General features: G+C 37.2%; 1 protein-coding gene across 2 annotated transcripts in view; it reads right to left on the bottom strand.

Moving 5' to 3' along the window:
• Positions 1–20,303, bottom strand: part of SLIT2 (slit guidance ligand 2) — a 376,642-nt gene that overhangs the window by 77,874 nt on the left and 278,465 nt on the right. For both annotated transcript variants that reach the window (XM_012472405.3, XM_012472408.3), the window contains 6 exons: positions 19,688–19,838; positions 16,753–16,827; positions 15,075–15,218; positions 3,839–3,982; positions 1,807–1,973; positions 806–938 (listed from right to left, as the gene is read on the bottom strand). In XM_012472405.3, coding sequence (XP_012327828.2) covers positions 806–938; positions 1,807–1,973; positions 3,839–3,982; positions 15,075–15,218; positions 16,753–16,827; positions 19,688–19,838 — 814 coding nt within the window. The remainder of the gene's footprint in view (positions 1–805; positions 939–1,806; positions 1,974–3,838; positions 3,983–15,074; positions 15,219–16,752; positions 16,828–19,687; positions 19,839–20,303) is intronic.

Here is a 20,303-nt window from a genome sequence, read left to right as displayed (position 1 = left end):
AGCATGAGCAGCCAAGGGAGTGTGGGAGTGCAGAAGGTCTAGATGTGTATATATTAGGTATGTAATTTGTGGTTAAATACCAGTTATGAAAATGTCAAGGATAATTGGTCCCGTACCCTTTAGGATCTAAAGGACTTTGACTCAAGCCACCAAAAGCAGCATCTCTTCTTAAGGGAAGAGATTATGCTAGTTTCTTCCATATACCAGATAATTATATATCCCATGTGGTAAAATTTTGTCCCAGCGGTCACAGAGGTAAAAAAAAAAATTCCTGTACGGAATATCCTAGACTGTAAATAAACTAAATGTCCCATGTGGTAAAATGTTCTCCCAGGGGCCATAGAGGTAAAAAATAAAAGTTTCCCGTATGGAATGTCCTAGACTGTAAATAAACTAAATATAAAGCATTTCACAAAGTACATTCCATGGGCCATTAGTCTTGTAAGTTGCTTCATGAGAAAAGGGGTATAGGAACAAATAAATGTGGAAGACACCTTATATTTTACCATTGTTTCTTGAAGAGTCACAGTACACCTTAGCATAGTAAAGGCACTGAGAAATCCTATAGCGCAAACACACACAAACACACACACACACACACACACACACACACAGAGCAATTCCCAAGGGCCTCTAAAGTAGCTTTTGCATTAATTGTTTACCGTTTTACAGGATACTAATTATCCTTGGAATATAATTTGCAAAGAAGATTGTAAAAATTTGTGTTTCGTCTTTATTCCTGTGTGTGTGTGAAACATTTATCATTAAGGAAAAAGAAAAGAAAAGAAAGACAAGCTCTACTTACAACTCTGTGACATCTCTTGGAATACCTTTCGGCAAGACCTTCAAACCCTTGTTGCTACATCGGACAACTGTATCCAAACAAGTGCATTCGGTAGGACAGCGAGAATGTGGGGAGCAGCTATTGTCATCATTTCCTAAATTGCAGAAGAAATACAGGAAAACCCAGATTTGTGGTATTGAAGGTGCTAGAGGGATTTTATGCCTTTAAATTAACTTAACAAAGAGTCTTCAGCTATATAATCATTTATTTACTGGGCATTCGGCGTTTGCAAATTGATACCATACGTTCTATATAGCACTGTTTTCAGACTGCCTAGGGAAGAATACTGGAAAATGGTTTGCAGTTTGTAAACTGTAATTACAATTACTAATACAATTGAAATTATTTGTACAAATTATGTTTTTAATTAGAATATGTAAATGTAAAGTGAGTTACACAGAAACTGCAAGAAAACAGATAGGAAGAGACATAAAGGAGTATTTTAACTTAAAAGTTTAGCTCCCTCATTTAGAAAGCTCAGATTAGCTCGCTGTTGACTGGCAATAAGAATAGAACTTGCTCTATGTACCTGATAGGGCTATATGAGAATCAAATGCGATGATATAGAACAAAGATTAAAGAGTGACAGCTAGTATTTTTGTCAGATATACTAAAACTTGTATTTTATAAGTTAATTTCTTTTCTCCTTTGAAAATGGTACATAATAAAAAAACATGCCTGGGATAATAAAGAAATGTTAAAATGAAGCTATATGAATAAGATCCATCACAAGTTGAAAACTAGAAAATCTTCTAAAACATTCGGATATGCACATCAAGTAAACTCAAATGTGGAAGGAAAGTCTGAGAAAGTAAGTGTCCTGGTACTAAAAACGCCAACAACAAAGCAAAGACACACGATCATTAGTTGCTGAGCAGAACTATGCTATATATTTGTGCAAAGCTGCATCCGAACAGGCATGTGAATGCCTGACAACCAAAGATTTGACAAGGATTTCTTACCATCATCACAAGTGAAGTCCTGAATGGCCACATCCTGGATGGGTATTTCTTTTAGGAAGTATGGTTTTTGACATCGAGGATTTCCCGTGACAATTCTCTTCTTCCTGAGCCACTCTCCCAACCAAGCCAGGTAGCAGTTACAGTTAAAAGGATTGGCCAAGAGGTTTCTAAGAGCCACAGGCAAACAATGCATGGTTTAGTTGGGGGTTCATCTTCTCAAAACCCCATGCTACCATTCTCTGCACTATTTCTGCTGAAACAATTCCTTCTTCTTTGTATTCCCAGCTCCCCATTCATACTCAGAATCACATGCAGCATATGGAATGTATTTTTTTTTTCTCAAATATTTATGCTTGGAACTTAAACAATAACAACACTTTTACATAAGGTAATTCTTCACATCATTTCATGCAAAAAATAAGGTAAGGTAGAATTTGGGGTTTATACAGTGGATCCTGATAGATATTTCATTTAGAAATAATTTAAACTTGTCAGAAATCTGACTTGCTGTCAAACTTCTCTGCACTGATAATGCAGTAGTTTAATATAAAGATGAAGGCTGATTACCTTATATTATTGAGTTTAACCTGACAACAGCTAATTCATTAATTTGTCATCTCAAGATTTCCATCTCTTATTTGCTCTAGAGAATAGGTTTCCCATCTAAACTGACAGCTGAGTTGATTAAATGCCAGTTATAAAAATGAATTTACTTCTACAAATCTCAATACTTTTGGCATCTCACCACTTCAGCATAAACCTATTGACAATCTCATTATTTATAAACATGCCATCTTTAATATGTGCAAATTAGTCACTTGATGTAAAATGTCACATTTTATGCAGAAAGAGGATTAAGTACTTTACTGATGGATGGATGCTTCTCTCAAATTATTTCTTCACGGACTTGAGCTATGAACTTTTTCTCTCTATCTTTATTCCCCTCCTTTTAAGTTAGGTTAGTATATTTGCCTGCCGCCATTACTGGGAAATCTTATGAGTTGTATAATTAATAGTTTCAAATGCTGCTTTTTAGATACTGACATACAAGAGACCTGAAATACATTGTTTGGAGGTGTGTGGCTTTTTTACTTTTAAATTTTATTTATTTATTTTTTTACATTTCTTGAGTTCTGTCTATAGGCCTACAAATAATCTTTATTTTCAAGCTGTCTACATAAAATATTCTCTTGGATAAGCTCAACCTATTTCTTCAATATTTTGTTAATATCATAGTAGATGCCCTCTAGTAAACAGCTTTTATTGTTGATCTGGCCATCTTAATATATCTCTTGTCATTTCAAATGATCCTTTTTTTTTTCTTGAGATGGAGTCTTGTTCTGTCACCCAGGCTAGGGTGCAGTGATGCGATCTCAGATCACAGCAACCTCTGCCTCCTGGGTTCAAGCAATTGTCCTACCCCAGCCTCTTGAGTAGCTGGGACTACAGGCATGGGCCACCATGCTCAGCTAATTTTTTATTTTTATTTTTGTATTTTTAGTAGGGACAGGGATTGGTCATGTTGGCTAGGCTGGTCTTGAACTTCTGACCTCAAATAATCTGCCTGCCTCAGCCTCCCAAAGTACTGGAATTACAGATGTGAGCCACCATGTTCAGCCGATCCTTTTGAGCAAATTTATTGGCAATAACCCTATCAATTTTCCATTTATAATACTTATACTGAAAATACTCCAGTGTGAGAACACTGGTAAAAATCTGTAACATTTCTTTTATATGCAGCAATATCAAGTTATAATAATTTTAAAAATTAGAATTAAGCTACATCATTGATCACATCATTAGGAAAGAGAATTCCCTAAACAATACTGTAATTTTTTGTTAAAATTTAATGTAAGATACTAGGTAATACTTTTTTAAAAAAATTAAATAAATTTGATGTAAACAAGTTTGTCTTTTTTTAAGTCCTAAACCCTTGGTCACATTTTAATGAAATACACAATAATGCATTAAATACATTAACAAATAAAATAAATGGCTCGAGTAATACATAAAGAAGATTTTTCATACTTACAGAGTAGATAAAGAATGGAGAGTATCAAATGCCCCTGGTGCAACTGTAGTAATTTGATTATCATATAAAGAAAGCAAACGCACAGAACTCAGTCCTATGAAACTGTCATTCCCCACACAGCTTATTCGATTGCTTCTCAACATCCTGAGGGGGGAAAAAAAAGAACATTGTTATGGAGACAAAGCATCAGGCAATCAATTTTTGCCTATCTAAGGATCGAAATGATCCTTGCACATATGTAACATCCATTACTACTTTTTAAAAATGTTCTCTTGCTATTAGATATTGCTATGACTATATACTGGGGATATCTTGCAAGAATAAAATGCTTTGAGTTGTCAATGATTAATCTCAGTTACAAAAGGGATGGTGAGTCTAGGCATGGATTTAAAATCCCACAATGAGGGCAGAATGTTTTCCTTTGATGCTACAATTATGTTTGCATGATTGCATAATGTCCTAAATCACCTACAGCTCTCTGAGTCCTTGGAGCCCTGTGATTTGTGTATTCAGTGTAGTATTACGTTTGAGGCTGAACAGAAAGGAGGCAGAAAAGAATCAATAGCTACTGCAGATGAAGAACTAAGGGCGTCTCAGGGACTTACATATTGAGTCAATGTCAAACATGGGCTGGGGGAGCCAAAATGGATAGAATATCCACAAAGACTACACAAATAATTTTATTTATGAAAATTAGTTCATTGTTTTAAGTTGAGACCTTAAAAAGAATCAATGGTAACAGATTCTATATCCACAATAAAGTTTAAATATGTTTACCATGAAAAAATACTTTTTTTTTTATTCATTACCATTAATAGGATTAACATTATTGTCGTTTCCTTGTTATTGCTAAAGTTTTGGCTCAATTATCAATTCTTTGCTAATTATTTATTTGTCTGGCTTAGAAACTGAACAAAAACCTCAAAGTCCCACGTGAAAGTAGTTATGAGTATATGCATAGTCGTCATAAGTCTTATTCAGAATTTCTGAGAGATTAACTTATTCCTTAATTTTTCTAAACATAAGTTGGCTACTAAAAAATTAAAGAATGTAAAAGAGAGAGGTAAAAATAAAGGAACATAGTTTCACTTTAAAATTCCAGATTGCCCCATAATAAACAAATATAAATGTTTGCATTCTGGTAAATCACAGATGAGCAGAAAAGATGATGCTCTCCTTATGAAGGCATCATTTTATGTTAGAAAACAAATGCGGAACAGAAAAGCATTCCTATCAGTGCTTTCCTTCGTCATAAATGATGAAGAGCAAAATCTTAATCTTGCTGGAATCACATGCCCCTGGGAGAAGCTGGAGAAAAGTTGGATCTCTGTTGCTAGAAAAACCCATAAGCACACATATGCACAAATTTCACCTTTAATGTCAAGGAATTCAACAACGGGCTGAAATATGTATATGAACTAGTAATTGGCCTAGCAGGGTTCAGAAGCCTAGGGAGAATGGAAATGTGCTCTCAAGATCTTCATAGCTCTAAGACAAAATATAACAGGAATAGGTATGTTCAGATAAACTTGTTCTAGGATTTTGACTACCTTGAGTTTGGTTCTAAACTGTTCTATTACGCTTGTTGGAACATAGCTGGATTAAGGAGAGAGTCAGTGAATACCTGTCTCAGGTGCTAAAACATAAGCACTTCAAAAACATCCACAGAAATACAATGAAAGGAGAAAGTGGAAATTAAATAACTTTTTGTAGGAAGAGTCCTGTGAATGAACAACAAAATAAGAAGAAATACTTTGGTAAGTTCCTTGAGGTGGTGTTATGGATTGAACTGTGTCCTTCTTAAATTCGTATTTTGAAGCCCTAACCCCCAAATATGAGTGCACAGTCATGCACCACATAACAATATTTTGGTCCAGCAAAGCTATACAAAAGTTATCCAATAAGATTGCAAAAGAGCTGAAAATTTCCCATTGCCTCGAGATGTCATGGCCATGATAATGTCATAGCCCAACACATTATTCCCATGTTTGTGGTGATGCCAGTGTAAATAGACCTACTGTGCTCCCAGTTGTGTAAAAGTATAGCACAACAATTATGAACAGCACATAACAGTCCATAATGACAACAAACAACTATATTATTGGTTTATGTATTTACTATTCTATTAATTGTTATTTTAGAGTGTACTCCTTATTAACAAAAAGTTAACTATAACACATCCCCAGGCAGGTCCTTCAGGAAGTATTCCAGAAGAAGGCATTGTTATCCTAGGAGATGACAGCACTTTGCATGATATTGTCCCTGAAGACCTTCCAGTGGGACAAGGTGTGGAGGAAGAGGACAGTAATATTGATATATTGATTATCCTGACCCTGGGCAGGCCTAGGCTAATGTGTGTGTTTCTGTCTTAGTTTTTAAAAAAACAGTTTAAAAATGCAAAAGTAAATAAATAAAACATTTTTAAAAAATAGAAAAGAATAAAGAATAGAAAAGAATTTAAAAATTCTTACATAAATATAAGAATAAAAAAATTTGTACAGCTGAACAGTATGTGTGTGTTTAAGCTAGGTGTCATTATAAAAGAGTATAAAAAAGGGGCAGATCCAAGATGGCTGAATAGGAACAACTCTGGAGTGCAGTTCCCAGCAAGAACAATGCAGAGGGTGAGTAATCACCGTATTTCCAAACGAGTTATTACTGCCCACAGACTAGGAGATTCCTGGGCTGAAAAGCACCATGAGTTTCCAGCACGGCTGTTTCAGCCAGCGAAGCAGGTCTCCGCAAAAAACTCACACAAATCTGGGCAGCTGTTTCAACTGGCACCTGGAATGCCTGGGAGACAGATCTGCCCATTCAACTGAAAAAAAGGGGGCTGAAACAGGGAGCCAGGTGATCTGGCTTGGCGGGTTCCACCCCAACAAAGACCAGGAATCTGAAATGCTCTGGATTAAGAGTTTCACAGCAAGTGCAGCTGGACCTGGGATGGTAGAGCTCTGTGGGGGGAAGGGCATCTGCCATTACCAAGGCAGTCCACCACTACTGAGGCAGTCCACCATTACCAAAGCAGTCCGCCACTACCGAGGCAGTCTGCCATTATCGAGGCAATCAGCCATTACTGAGGCAGTCTCCCATTACAGGGGCAGTCCACCATTATTGAGGCAGACTGCTATTGCCAAGGCAGTTCTAATTATACCTTTATAAACAAAACCGCAAGGAAGTTCACATACCAGCTGGGCAGAGCCCACGGCAGCTCAACAACACCTCTGCTGGCAGACTGTAACTAGGCTACTTCCTTGCTGGGCAGGGCATCTCTGAGAAAAGTCAGCAGCATGTCAGGAACTTATACATAAAGCCCCACCTTCCCAGGACAGAGCATCTGGGAAAAAAAGGCGGTTATGAGTTCTGCTGCAGCAGACTTAACTGTACCTGCTCAGCAGCTCTGAACGGAACAACAGAGCTCACAGCTCAGCATCTGAGCTCCTATAAGAGACAGACTGTCTCCTCAAGTAGCTCCCCAACCCCTGTATATCCAAAGAGGCAGCTTATACAAGAGAGCTCAGGCTGACATCTGGCGGGTATCCTTCTAGGACGAAGATAACAGAAGAAGAAATTGGTAGAAACCCTTATTATTCTGCAGTTGCCACAGGCGATCCCAAGGCAAGCAGGGTCTGGAGTGGATCTCCAGCAGTTCTACAGCAGGGAGGACTGACTGTTAGAAGGAAGACTGAAAAACAGAAAGAAGTAGCTTCATCATCAACAAAAAGGATGTCTACTCAGAGACTCATCCAAAAGTCACCAACTACAAAGATCACAGGTAGATAAATCCACAAAGATGGGAAGAAACCAGCACAAAAAGGAGGAAAACACCCAAAACCAGAACACCTCTCCTCCTCCAAGGGATCACATCTCCTCACCAGCAAGAAAACAAAGCTGGATGGAGAATGAGTCTGATGAACTGACAGAAACAGGCTTCAGAAGGTGGGTAATAACAAACTTCTCTAAACTAAAAGAACATGTTCTAACCCAATGCAAAGAAACTAAGAACCTTGAGAAAAAATTTGATGAAATGCTAATGAGAATACAGCATAGAGAAGAATATAAATGAATTGATGGAGCTGAGAAACACAGCATGAGAACTTCACGAAGCATACACAAGTTTCAATAACAAATTGATCAAGCAGAAGAAAGGCTATCAGAGATTGAAGATCAACTCAATGAAATAAAACAAGAAGGCAAGATTAGAGAAAAAAGTAAAAAATGAATGAAGCTTCCAAGAAATATGGTATTATATGAAAAGACCTAATCTACGTTTGATAGGTGTACCTGAATGTGACGGAGAGAATGAATCCAAGCTGGAAGACACTCTTCAGGATATTATCCAGGAGAACTTCCCCAACCTAGCAAGGCAGGCCAATATTCAAGTGCAGGAAATACAGAGAACACGACAAAGATATTCCTCAAGAAGAGCAACCGCAAGGCACATAATTGTCAGATTCACTAAGGTTGAAATGAAGGAAAATATGCTAAGGGCAGCCAGAGAGATAGGTTGGGTTACCCACAAAGGGAAGCCCATGGGACTCACAGCAGATCTCTCGGCAGAAACCCTACAAGCCAGAAGAGAGTGGGGGCCAATATTCAACATCCTTAAAGAAAAGAACTTTCAACCTAGAATTTCATATCCAGCCAAACTAAGTTTCATAAGCAAAGGAGAAATAAAATCCTTTAAGAACAAGCAATTGCTGAGAGATTTTGTCATCATCAGGCCTGCCTCATAAGAGCTCCTGAAAGAAGCAGTAAACATAGAAAGGAATAACCAGTACCAGCCACTCCAAAAACATACCAAATGGTAAAGAGCATCGACACAATGAAGAAACTGCATCAACTAAAGGGCAAAACAAACAGCTAGCATCAAAATGGAAGGATCAAATTCACAAATAAAAATATTAACCTTAAATGTAAATGGGCTAAATGCCCCAATCGAAAGACACACACTGGCAAATTAGATAAAAAGTCAAAACCCATGGGTGTGATGTATCCAGGAAACCCATCTCATGTGCAAGGACACACATAGGCTCAAAATAAAGGGACAGAGAAAGATTTACCAGCAAATGGAGAGCAAAAAAAAAAAAAAAAAAAAAAAAGCAGGAGTTGCAATCCTAGTCTCTGATAAAATAGACTTTAAACCAACAAAGATCAAAAGAGACAAAGAAGGGCATTACATAATGGTAAAAGGATCAATGCAACAAGAAGAGCTAACGATCCTACATATATATGCACCCAATACAGGAGCACCCAGATACATAAAGCAAGTTCTTAATGACCTACAAAGAGACTTAGACTCCCACACAGTAATGTTGGGAGACTTTAATACTCTACTGTCAACATTAGACAGATCAACGAGACACAAAATTAACAAGGATATCCAGGACTTGAACTTCAGATCTGTAGCAAGCAAACCTAATAGACATTTACAGAACTCTCCACCCCAAATCGACAGAATATACATTCTTCTCAGCACCACATCACACCTAATCAAATATTGACCACATAATTGGAAGTAAATCACTCCTCAGCAAATGCAAAAGAATGGAAATCCTAACAAACAGTCCCTCAGACCACAGTTCAATCAAATTAGAACTCAGGATTCAGAAACTAACTCAGAACTGCACAACTTTATGAAAACTGAACGACTGGCTCTTGAATGTTTACTGGATAAACAATGAAATGAAGGCACAAATAAAGATATTCTTCAAAACCAAGGAGAACGAAGACACAATGCACCAGAATCTCTGGGACACATTTAAAGCAGTGTCTAGAGGAAAATTTATAGCAATAAATACCCATATGAGAAGCAAGGAAAGATCTAAAATTGTACCCTATCATCAAAATTGAAAGAGCTAGAGGAGCAAGATTAAAAAACTCAAAAGCTAGCAGAAGACAAGAAATAACCAGTATCAGAGAAGACTTAAAGGAGATAGAGACACAAAACCCCCTTCAAAAAATCAATAAATCCAGGAGCTAGTTTTTTGAAAAGATCAACAAAATAGACTGCTAGCCAGATTAATAAAAAGAAAAGAAAGAAGAAACAAATAGATGCAATAAAAAATGATAAAGGGGATATCATCACCAATTCCAAAGAAATACAAATTACCATCAGAGATTACTACAAAGAACTCTATGCACATAAACCAGTAAGCCTGGAAGAAATGGATAAGTTCCTGGACACTGGCACCCTCCCAAGCCTAAACCAGGAAGAAGTTGAAACCCTGAATAGACCAATAATAAGGGCTGAAGTGGAGGCAGCAATTAATAGCTTACCAAGCAAAAAAAGCCCAGGTCCAGATAGGTTCACAGCCGAATTCTACCAGACATACAAAGAGGAGCTGGTACCACTCCTTCTGAAACTATTCCAAACAATACAAAAAGAGGGAATCCTTCCCAAATCATTTTATGAGACCAACATCATCCTGATACGAAAACCCAGCAGAGATTCAAAAAAAGAAAAAGAAAACTTCAGGACAATATCCATGATGAACATAGATGCAAAAGTCTTCAATAAAATACTGGCAAACTGATTGCAATGGCACATCAAAAAGCTTATTCATCACAATCAACTAGGCTTCATCCCAGGGATGCAAGGCTGGTTCAACATACGCAAGTCTATAAATGTAATCCACCACATAAACAGAACCAAAGACAAAAACCACATGATTATCTCAATAGATGCAGAGAAGGCCTTCGACAAAATTCAACAGCCTTTTATACTAAAAACTCTCAGTAAACTAGGTACCAACGGAACGTATCTCAAAATAATAAAGCTATTTATGACAAATCCACAGCCAACATCATACTGAATGGGCAAAAACTGGAAGCATTCCCTTTGAAATCTGGCACAAGACACGGATGCCCTCTCTCACCACTCCTATTGGATATAGTATTGGAAGTTCTAGACAGAGCAATCAGGCAAGAAAAAGAAATAAAAGGTATTCAATCAGGAAAGGAAGAAATCAAATTGTCCTTATTTGCAGACGACATGATAGTATATTTAGAAGACCCCATCATCTCAGCCCCAAAACTCCTGAAACTGATAAGCAACTTCAGCAAAGTCTCAGGATACAAAACAAATGTGCAGAAAGCACAAGCAATCCTATACACCAATAACAGACTTAAAGAGAACCAAATCAAGAACGAACTGCCATTCACAATCACTACGAAGAGAATAAAATACCTAGGAATACAACTAACAAAGGATGTAAAGGATCTGTTCAAGGAGAACTACAAACCACTGCTCAATGAAATAAGAGAGGACACAAACAGATGGAAAAACATTCCATGCTCATGGTTAGGAAGAATCAATATCATGAAAATGGCTATACTGCCCAAAGTAATTTATAGATTCAACACTGTCCCCATCAAGTTACCTATGACCCTCTTCACAGAACTGGAAAAAACCACCTTAAACTTCATATGGAACCAAAAGGGAGCCCGCATAACCAAGACATTTCTAAGCAAAAAGAACAAAGCTGGAGGCACCATACTATCTGACTTCAAACTATACTACAAGGGTAAAGTAATCAAAACAGCATGGTATTGGTACCAAAACAGAGATATAGACCAATGGAACAGAACAGAGGTCTCAGAGGCAACACCACACGTCTACAACCATCTGATCTTTGACAAACCTGACAAAAACAAGCAACAGGGAAAGGATTCCCTGTTTAACAAATGGTGTTGGGAAAGCTGGCTAGCCATGTACAGAAAGCAGAAACTGGACCTCTTCCTGACACCTTACACTAAAATTAAGTCCAGATTGATTAAAGACTTATACATAAGACCTAGCATCGTAAAAACCCTAGAAGAAAACCTAGGCAAAACCATTCAGGACATAGGCATAGGCAAGGACTTCATAACCAAAACACCAAAAGCATTGGCAACAAAAGCCAAAACAGATAAATGGGATCTAATTAAACTCCAGAGCTTCTGCACAGCAAAAGAAACAATCATTAGAGTGAACTGGAAACCAACAGAATGGGAAAAAATTTTTGCAATCTATCCATCTGATAAAGGGCTAATATCCAGAATCTACAAAGAACTAAAACAGATTTACAAGAAAAAAACAAACCCATTCAAAAATGGGTGAAGGATATGAACAGACACTTTTCAAAAGAAGACATATATGAGGCCAAAAACATGAAAAAATGCACATCATCACTGGTAATTAGATAAATGCAAATCAAAACCACAATGAGATACCACCTCACGCCAGTTAGAATGGCTGGCAATCATTAAAAAATCTGGAGACAGGTGCTGGAGAGGATGTGGAGAAATACAAACACTTTTACATTCTTTGTGGGAGTGTAAATTAGTTCAACCATTGTGGAAGAGAGTGTGGTGATTCCTCAAGGATCTAGAAATAGAAATTCAATTTGATCCAGCAATCCCATTTCTGGGTATATATTCAAAGGATTATAAATCGTTCTATTATAAAGACACATGCACATGTATGTTAATTGCAACACTGTTTACAATAGCAAAGACCTTCAACCAACCCGAATGCCCATTGATGATAGACTGGTCAAGGAAAATGTGGCACATATACACCATGGAATACTATGCAACCATAAAAAACAATGAGTTTGTGTCCTTTGTAGGGACTTGGATGAATCTGGAAATCATCATTCTCAGCAAACTGATAAAAGAACAGAAAATCAAACACCCCATGTTCTCACTCATAGGCAGGTGTTGAACAATGAGAACACATAGATATAAGGAAGGAAGCATCACACACTGGGGTCTGTTGGCAGGGAACATGGGAGGGACAGCGGGGGTTAGGGAGGTTGGGGAGGGATAACATGGAGAGAAATACCAGATATAGGTGATGGGGAGATGGATGCAGCAAACCATATTGCCATGTATGAACCTATGCAACAATGCTGCATTTTCTGCACATATACGCCAGAACCTAAAGTGCAATAAATAAATAAATAAATAAATATATATATATACACACACACATATACAAAAAAGAGTTAAAAAAGTTAAAACATTAAAAAGTTCATAAAGTAAAAAAGTTTATTACTGAAGAAATACATTAAAAAAAATTTAGTGATGCCTAAGTGTATAGTGTCTATAAGGCCTATATTAGTATACAGTAATGTTCTTTGCCCTCAAGCTCACTCACCACTCACCCAGAGAAACTTCCAGTCCTGCAAGCTCTGTTCTTCTTAAGTGCCCTATATAGGTGTAGTATTTTAAATATTTTGTACCATATTTTTACTGTACTTTTCTATGTTTATGTATGTTTAGATACACAAATACTTTCTGTTGTGTTAGTAACAACTGCCTACACTATTCAGTATGGTAACATGCTGCACAGGTTTGTAGCCTAGGAGCAACAGGCTGTGCCATATAGACTAGCCGTGTAGTAGGCTCTACTATTGAGGCTTTTGTAAGTCCACTGTCCACTCTAGGATGTTTGCACAAAGGCAACATTGCTAATGACACATTTATCAGAACATATGTATGACTACCTTTGGAGAGAGGGACTTCAGGGAGGTGATTAAGGTTGAGTGAAATTATAAGAGTGGGGCCCCATTCTGAAGGTCTGCCATCCTTCTAAGAAGAAAATGATACCAGGCAGCTCTCTCTCCCTGTGATCAGACAGAAGAAAGGCCATGTGAAGAAATTGTGAGAAGGTGACCATCTACAAGCCAAGAAGCAAGGCCTCACCAGAAACCCACCCTGTCAGCACCTCCCTCTTGAGCTTCTAGCCTCCAAAATGGTGAGAAAATAACTTCCTGTTGTGTAAGCTCCCCAGTCTGTGGAAGTACATTATGGCAGCCTGAACGGATGTCTAAAGGTGGAGTTCCAGCCCACTGTCTTCCTCCCGCTCCAAGGTACTTCCCTGCCAGAAGTTTCCAGTAACAAGAAGCAGTCTTTCAACTGCTGTCTGAAAGGGAGCCTTCTGCTTGTTGTAATATTCGTATTTTACCTGAGACAACTCTGGAAAAGGTTAGATGCAGCCACCTGTTGTTTCTTTTCCATCCTCTTCCTACACATTCCTCAGTATCTCTTTCATTGTAAGGCTGAGTGAATATTTGCCTATCCTTTTGAAGGGGCATCAAGTTAGCCCTCGTGATGGGTCAGCAGGTCCCAGACTGGTCCTGCTGGGTGGTCAGGTTTCAGGCTATTCCTGCAAAACTCAAGGAGCACACTTCTGCTTTTACTTGCAGGGAGGACTTTTGGGGTGGGATTTGAATTTGAGATGCTATAAATACATCTTGCTGGCTGTGGGAATGCCCTTCTCCCTCCATATCTGATAAAGAGCAGACAATGGACTCAGCCACCAGCCCACTGGTGGTACATGGCTCTCACAGGCTCACAGGGCAGGGTTGTGGGTTTGGGGGAGACAGATTCCCCACTACAATCACCAAGGACTGCTTCTTAGTTACAAATATTTTACTTTCTGTCTTCTAAAGGCTTCAGAGTTTGGTTTGTCTCTTTTCCAATTTTTAGGCTCCCACTTTGTCAAACATAATTATATACCTCATAGATAAAATAAATATGTGTGTATATATGTGTGTGTAGGCAGCGTGGAAAATTCAAGTAATACAAAAGTGTTGTACATACTTTTGATTGAAATATCTCAATCTAATCCCCATCTTTCTTGGACAACAACCTTTTGGAAACATATAATTTTCCCCCCCAAACTCCCTACCCCTGAGCAAGTAGACATAACTCTTAGCATGTTTTGTTTGAAAAAAATGGTGAAAGATATATCACCAGCCAGTCTTTCTTTTACACTAAGATGTTGCAGGAGCAAAAAACAGTAGTCTCCAGATAAACTGTCAGAATTATTCTACTGCAAAGATTTGAGAAGATTTGAAAGCTAGAGTCACTGGGCCAAGAGAGAGTATAGTATAGAGAGGTATTTGAAGACAAGGAAACAAAATGACTATTTTTAGGCAGGACAGCGTAGTCAGATCCATATAAGCACTGGAGCAAGAATGATCTATTTTGCAGAGGAGACAGCAGCCATGAGGAAGACCCCTGATCATTTGCTATCAACGCACCAAAGACAGGAATATCGGGGTAAGGGACCATTTGCATTCACAATGTGTGTGTGTGTGTGTGTGTGTGTAACAGAGAAAATGTGAAAGAGATAGTGGGAGTGGGGTTGGTAAAAGTAGGAGGTGTTTCTCTCTGCCAGGATTATAATGAACAACGAATTGCAATCCTTTGGTAGAAGAACTGCGATGCAAGTACGAATACTTACAAAGTTTTGAGGCTTTCCAATCCCTTGAACATCTTATGCCGCACATTTTCCAAACGATTACTTGTGAGAAGTATTTCATTTACACCAGATGCTCCTTCAAATGCTCCCTCCTCAATATCTGTGATCTTATTGTTGCTAAAGTTTCTAAATAAAAATTGTTGGAACAAAGATTATAAATAATTTCTAATAATGAGGGCATTGAAACGTATTAGATCACTTTCTTCTAATGATCCAAGTCTTCAAACTTTTCACTGCCCAGCACTGCCAGGGCTCTGAAAAGATTCCACTTCCCTACTCCATAAAGACAAAGGGACAATCATACTAAGAGGGAATGTCTATGGTAAAAAAAAGAAAAAGCCAGCCTGACCCATGTTAAACCCTCCAAGGGTCCCCAGGAATATAAAATTCTTGAGGTCAGGTATTGGGTTACACAAATCTTTAGGCCATCTACAAAACCTAACAAGAAACTTTTCAAAGAAATATCCCTGATTAAAATTGTCCAATGAATTAATAACTAAAAGAAGGCAACTGGGTAGAGAGATAGATAGGCTAAAATTTGTTAGTGTTTTACAGATAGCATCAGAAATGTATTTTAATGTGGGTTTATTCCCAGTAAAACTTTTCATGTAATAATGCGTTGAAACAACCAACTTAACTGTCAGTATTATATACGATATCAACTACTACAATGCTTGCCAGAAAACAAGAGTATCTAGTTGAGATCAACTGTCTATTGGCTTTTTCTTTCTCTTTCTCACTGACCAGGAGTGTCCCCCAGACAAGGATCATTTTTATTCATATTTTAATTTTTCTCATAGAATCACACACAGTAGCTTCTTAATAAATACTTTTGGCATTGGAAATCATCTTATAGCTAAAAAGAAAGTGCATTTCATAACAGTGAAAAAGTAGGGCAAGTAAGATATCAGAAACCATTTGGGAGGTAGCCTAATATGGATGTCAACACTCAAGTAGTCTGTTCTGTAACTTACAGTCCGTGATACTAACGGCCAGTTACATATGTGGACACAGGGCCAAAGGGAGCCAATGCTTCTTTCCTCCTGCTGATGTTTCTGCATGTGTGAAGGGTGCTCCACTGGTCCCATAGCATTGACCTATATCCTGTCAGTCCCCCACACCTCCCCAGGGGCATGGAGTTACCCACTGAGTGTTTCTGAAACCGCTGAGCTTATGAACTTATTTTAAAGTATGAGTTGTGGACATGTAGTAACACAGATGAGCTATCAAGCCAGTTTACCAATCATTAATTTTGACTATCTTCTAATGAAAATTTAATGAAGCAAAAAGTCCAATAGTTGACATGAAAGTGCTGAAAAAGAAATAACAGCATGGTTTGGGGAATAGTAAAGGAAGTTACAAAACATTACTGAATGCATTTTAATGTGCTTAGATTGCTGGATTCCTGCTGTGGCCACAAAACAGACCAGCTGTCTGAGTTAAAGTAAGATGCTTAGGCTCTGCTACAGAAAATGTGGTTGACACTGTTGAACATACAGAAAAGTTTCTTGCAGAGATTACCCTAAATTCATGTCACAGGTAGTCACCACAGGGAAATTTCCCTGGATTTTTAGTATTTTCTAATTTTCTAAGAAACGTACATAAAACGAACACAACAAAACATTAAGAAAATTTTAAAAATAGCTAACAAATGACTTACATTTTACGTAATTGAGGAAGTTTCTTAAAGATTCCTGTGGCTTCCAATACAGTAAATTCATTATTATTCAGACGCCTGGAGAAAAAAGGAACAGAGAAGTTTTATTACTAATAGTTGGGAAAGGATTAAAATTGATTTCTCAAAATGAATTCTAACATCATTTAATCATACCATGAAAATAAAAGGAAGTACATATATCACAGAAGATTTGTGGAACATATTGATTTTTCTTCTCATTTTATTCAAATTTTAATTATCAAAATAAAATATGTTAGGAAGCGCACAGTAAGGAAAACCAAAGCTCAAAACCAGCTCCCCGTAATCTCTAGAGCAAATTTTCTCCAATATTTTCCAATACTGTCCCCACTAAAAAGGATTTTAGACCATTTTTTCCCTGTTTGCTTCACAATTGGAAAAAAATTACAGCTTTATTAGAATGCAATTCACATGTCAGAACATTTACCCTTTTAAAGTGTACAATTCAGTGGTTTTTAGTACATTCTCAGAATTGTGCAATCATCTTTGCTATCTAATTCCAGAACATTTTTATTATCCCCAAAAGAAATCCCATACTTATTACCAGTCACTCCAGGTGGCTATTTTCCCACAGTCCTTGGCAACCACCAGGTTACTTTTTGTTTTTATTGATGTTCCTATTCTGGGCATTTTGTATAAATGGAATCATATAAGATGTAGCCTTTTCTGTCTGGCTTCTTTTGCTTTGTATAATGTTTTATTCCTGTGGTAGCATATGTCAGAGCTTCATTAATTTTTAAGAATGAATGATATTTCATTACATAGGCACGACACATTTGTTTATCCATTTATCAATTAGGAGACAGTTGTGTTGCTTCCATTCTTCGATGGCTATAAGTAATGCTGCTATGAACATGGTGTGCAAGTTTCTGTCTGGATATGTGTTTTCATTTTTTGGACATATACTTAGGAGTGGCATTACTGGATCACATGGTAAATTTGTGATTAACTCTTTGAGAAATAGCAAAAAAGATTTTACATTCAGACCAGCGACGTATGAAGATCCAATTTCTTCCACTATGTTACTCTCCCTTTTTGTATTTTTCATAGCCATTCCAGGGGGTCTAAATTGATATCTCATTGTGGTTTTGATTGGAATTTCCCTAGTAACAGTTTTCATGTGTTTATTGGACATTTGTATATGTTATTTGAAGAAACACCAATATGAATAATTTGACCATTCTTTAACTGAGTAATGTACATTTTAATCTGAATTATAAGGGTTTTTTTTTTATATATTATGAATATGTGTCTCATTAGATACATGATTTGCAAATATTTTCTTCTCAGTACTGATTTTATTGTATAATTTTAAAAATTATAAATCTCTTACATTACACACATTTGCCAAAGTCTAAATTGGAGGCTACTTTCTACTATAATTTTTCCATGACAAACAAAATTATTTAAAGTGCTAGACCTGGTGCAGTGTCTCATGCCTGTAACCCTGGCACTTTGGGAGGCAGAGGTAAGAGGACTGCTTGAGTTCAGGAGTTTGAGACCAACCTGGGCATCATGGCAAAATCCCATCTCTACAAAAAAGTACAAAAATTAGCTGTGTGTGGTGGTGCATGCCTGAGGTCCCCGCATCTTGGGGGTATGGGGGTGGAAGGTTGAGGTAGGAGGATCCCTTGGGCCCAGGAGGCCAAGGCTGCAGGGAGCTGTGATTGTGCCACTACACTCATGCTTGGGTGAGAGAGTGAGATGCTGTCTCAAAGAAAAAAAAGTGCTATTGTGCTGGAAGATATCACTTGTTTGTAATATTATAGGTCATAAGCATAAATTCCTATATGACTATAAAAAGTAAAGTTCAGGGCCTTGATTGCATGGTCTCCATGCATTTCTAAAATTCTTGGAGTTGTGAAATAGCTTTACCACCTAACAGGAGTTAAAAAAAAAAATCACTATAACTACAAGATAGTTGATTTCTGTCGATGCTTTGAAAGGAATATTTTATTTTTAGTTATTCAAATTGCTAAATGTTAATTAAGTACAGGCATGAGTATAGGCACAGTGGGAGATAAACAATAACACACAATCCCTGTGATCAAGGAGCTATAATCTAGTTAAAGACAGAAGGATTATATACCAACAAACAGACAACGAACTTTGCAAAGCAACAGATGACAAATACCAGATGGTGCCACACATAAACATGGGTAAGATATTTAGAGAATGAGGAAGTTTTGCTAGTTTTTTTCTTGAATTGTTAGAACACTAACATTAAAGGTCCTCTTTTTATAGATAAAGTCAGTAAAAGCAAACCATGCATGGGCATAGAATCTATAAATGCTCCAACAAACATATTTTAGTACCTAGTATGTGCAAGGTCCTATGGTAAGGTTGTAAGTGTAAATGCCATCATAGTCTGCCTTTTCAGCTTCTCTTGCATTGTTCAGAAAAAACTATCCTTTCTACTTTAATACTTGATAATCACTGAATCTTTCTACCCATAAGCCAATGAAGTAGTAAATTAGGTAAGATAGACTCTTTGAATATATTGATAGTTAACAGAGATTGAAAATGGAGGCTCTCAAACTACTTTACTTAGTTGCTGTAAGGATTAAATACATTAAAAAACTAAGTATTTAGAAAACGGTTTGGGAATAAACAATACCCAATAAATAAGCATCAAATGAACACTATTGGTATTAGTATTAAGAGCTTACTGAATTTTGAGAGATAAATTAATTTCTGTACTTAATTGTATGGTTGGCTAGAAAGATAAACAAACGTAGCCTCTAATATATTCTTGTACAAAGAAGAGTTATGCCAATGAAATCCATATTAATTAAAATTAATGCAACTTAATACTAAAAATGTCAAGACAAAAATTCCTCTGCTTTAATGCTTTCATTCCCTCCACCCCAACCAGAATTTTGTTGGGGGATGAACTTACAGCTCTGCCGTGTACTGGGGAATGTGGTCCGGGATCTTGTTGAGTTTTTGATTAGAACAGTCTACTGTGGTTCCTTCACAGCGACACTTTTCGGGGCAAGCCAAATCCGCAAAGCAGTCTCCACTTAATTTTGATCGATAATCTTCTGTACCTATTGAGAATTCAAACCAGAAAAAAGACACTGAGTCTAAAGGTTAGAATATTTGTTAGCTTGTAGGAAGAAAAAAGTAAGGTAACTATAGATTATGTAGCAGGGAGACAACTTGGGGAATTTTGGTCAATGGATGTCAGGAGGAAGGTTAAAAGAAAGGCTTGGAATTTTCTGGAAAAAAGAGTGACCAGATTCACATGACAGGAAAACATTAATAAAGTTGAGCTTTTCACAGCTGTACTTTCTGCTGATCCAATTCTGAGCCATTCTAGCCTATTTCACAGCTAGTCACACAATGGATATTCATTGTTAAAAAGTTTATTTTTTTCTCTGAGTCAAGAATTGAAAATATATCAAGTAATAAACATGATCCTATATATCATCGTAAATTAGGGCTTTCAAGGCAAATAGATGTACTCAGGCTTTCAAATTTTCTATGGACTTTTTACTATTCTCTCCCTCTCA

Source organism: Aotus nancymaae, unplaced genomic scaffold (assembly GCF_030222135.1).
Source record: "Aotus nancymaae isolate 86718 unplaced genomic scaffold, 86718_ANA_hifiasm-v0.15.2.pri h1tg000006l, whole genome shotgun sequence".
Taxonomy (NCBI): domain Eukaryota; kingdom Metazoa; phylum Chordata; class Mammalia; order Primates; family Aotidae; genus Aotus; species Aotus nancymaae.
Note: the sequence above shows the minus strand (reverse complement) of the source record. Positions and strands in the feature narration are given on the sequence as shown.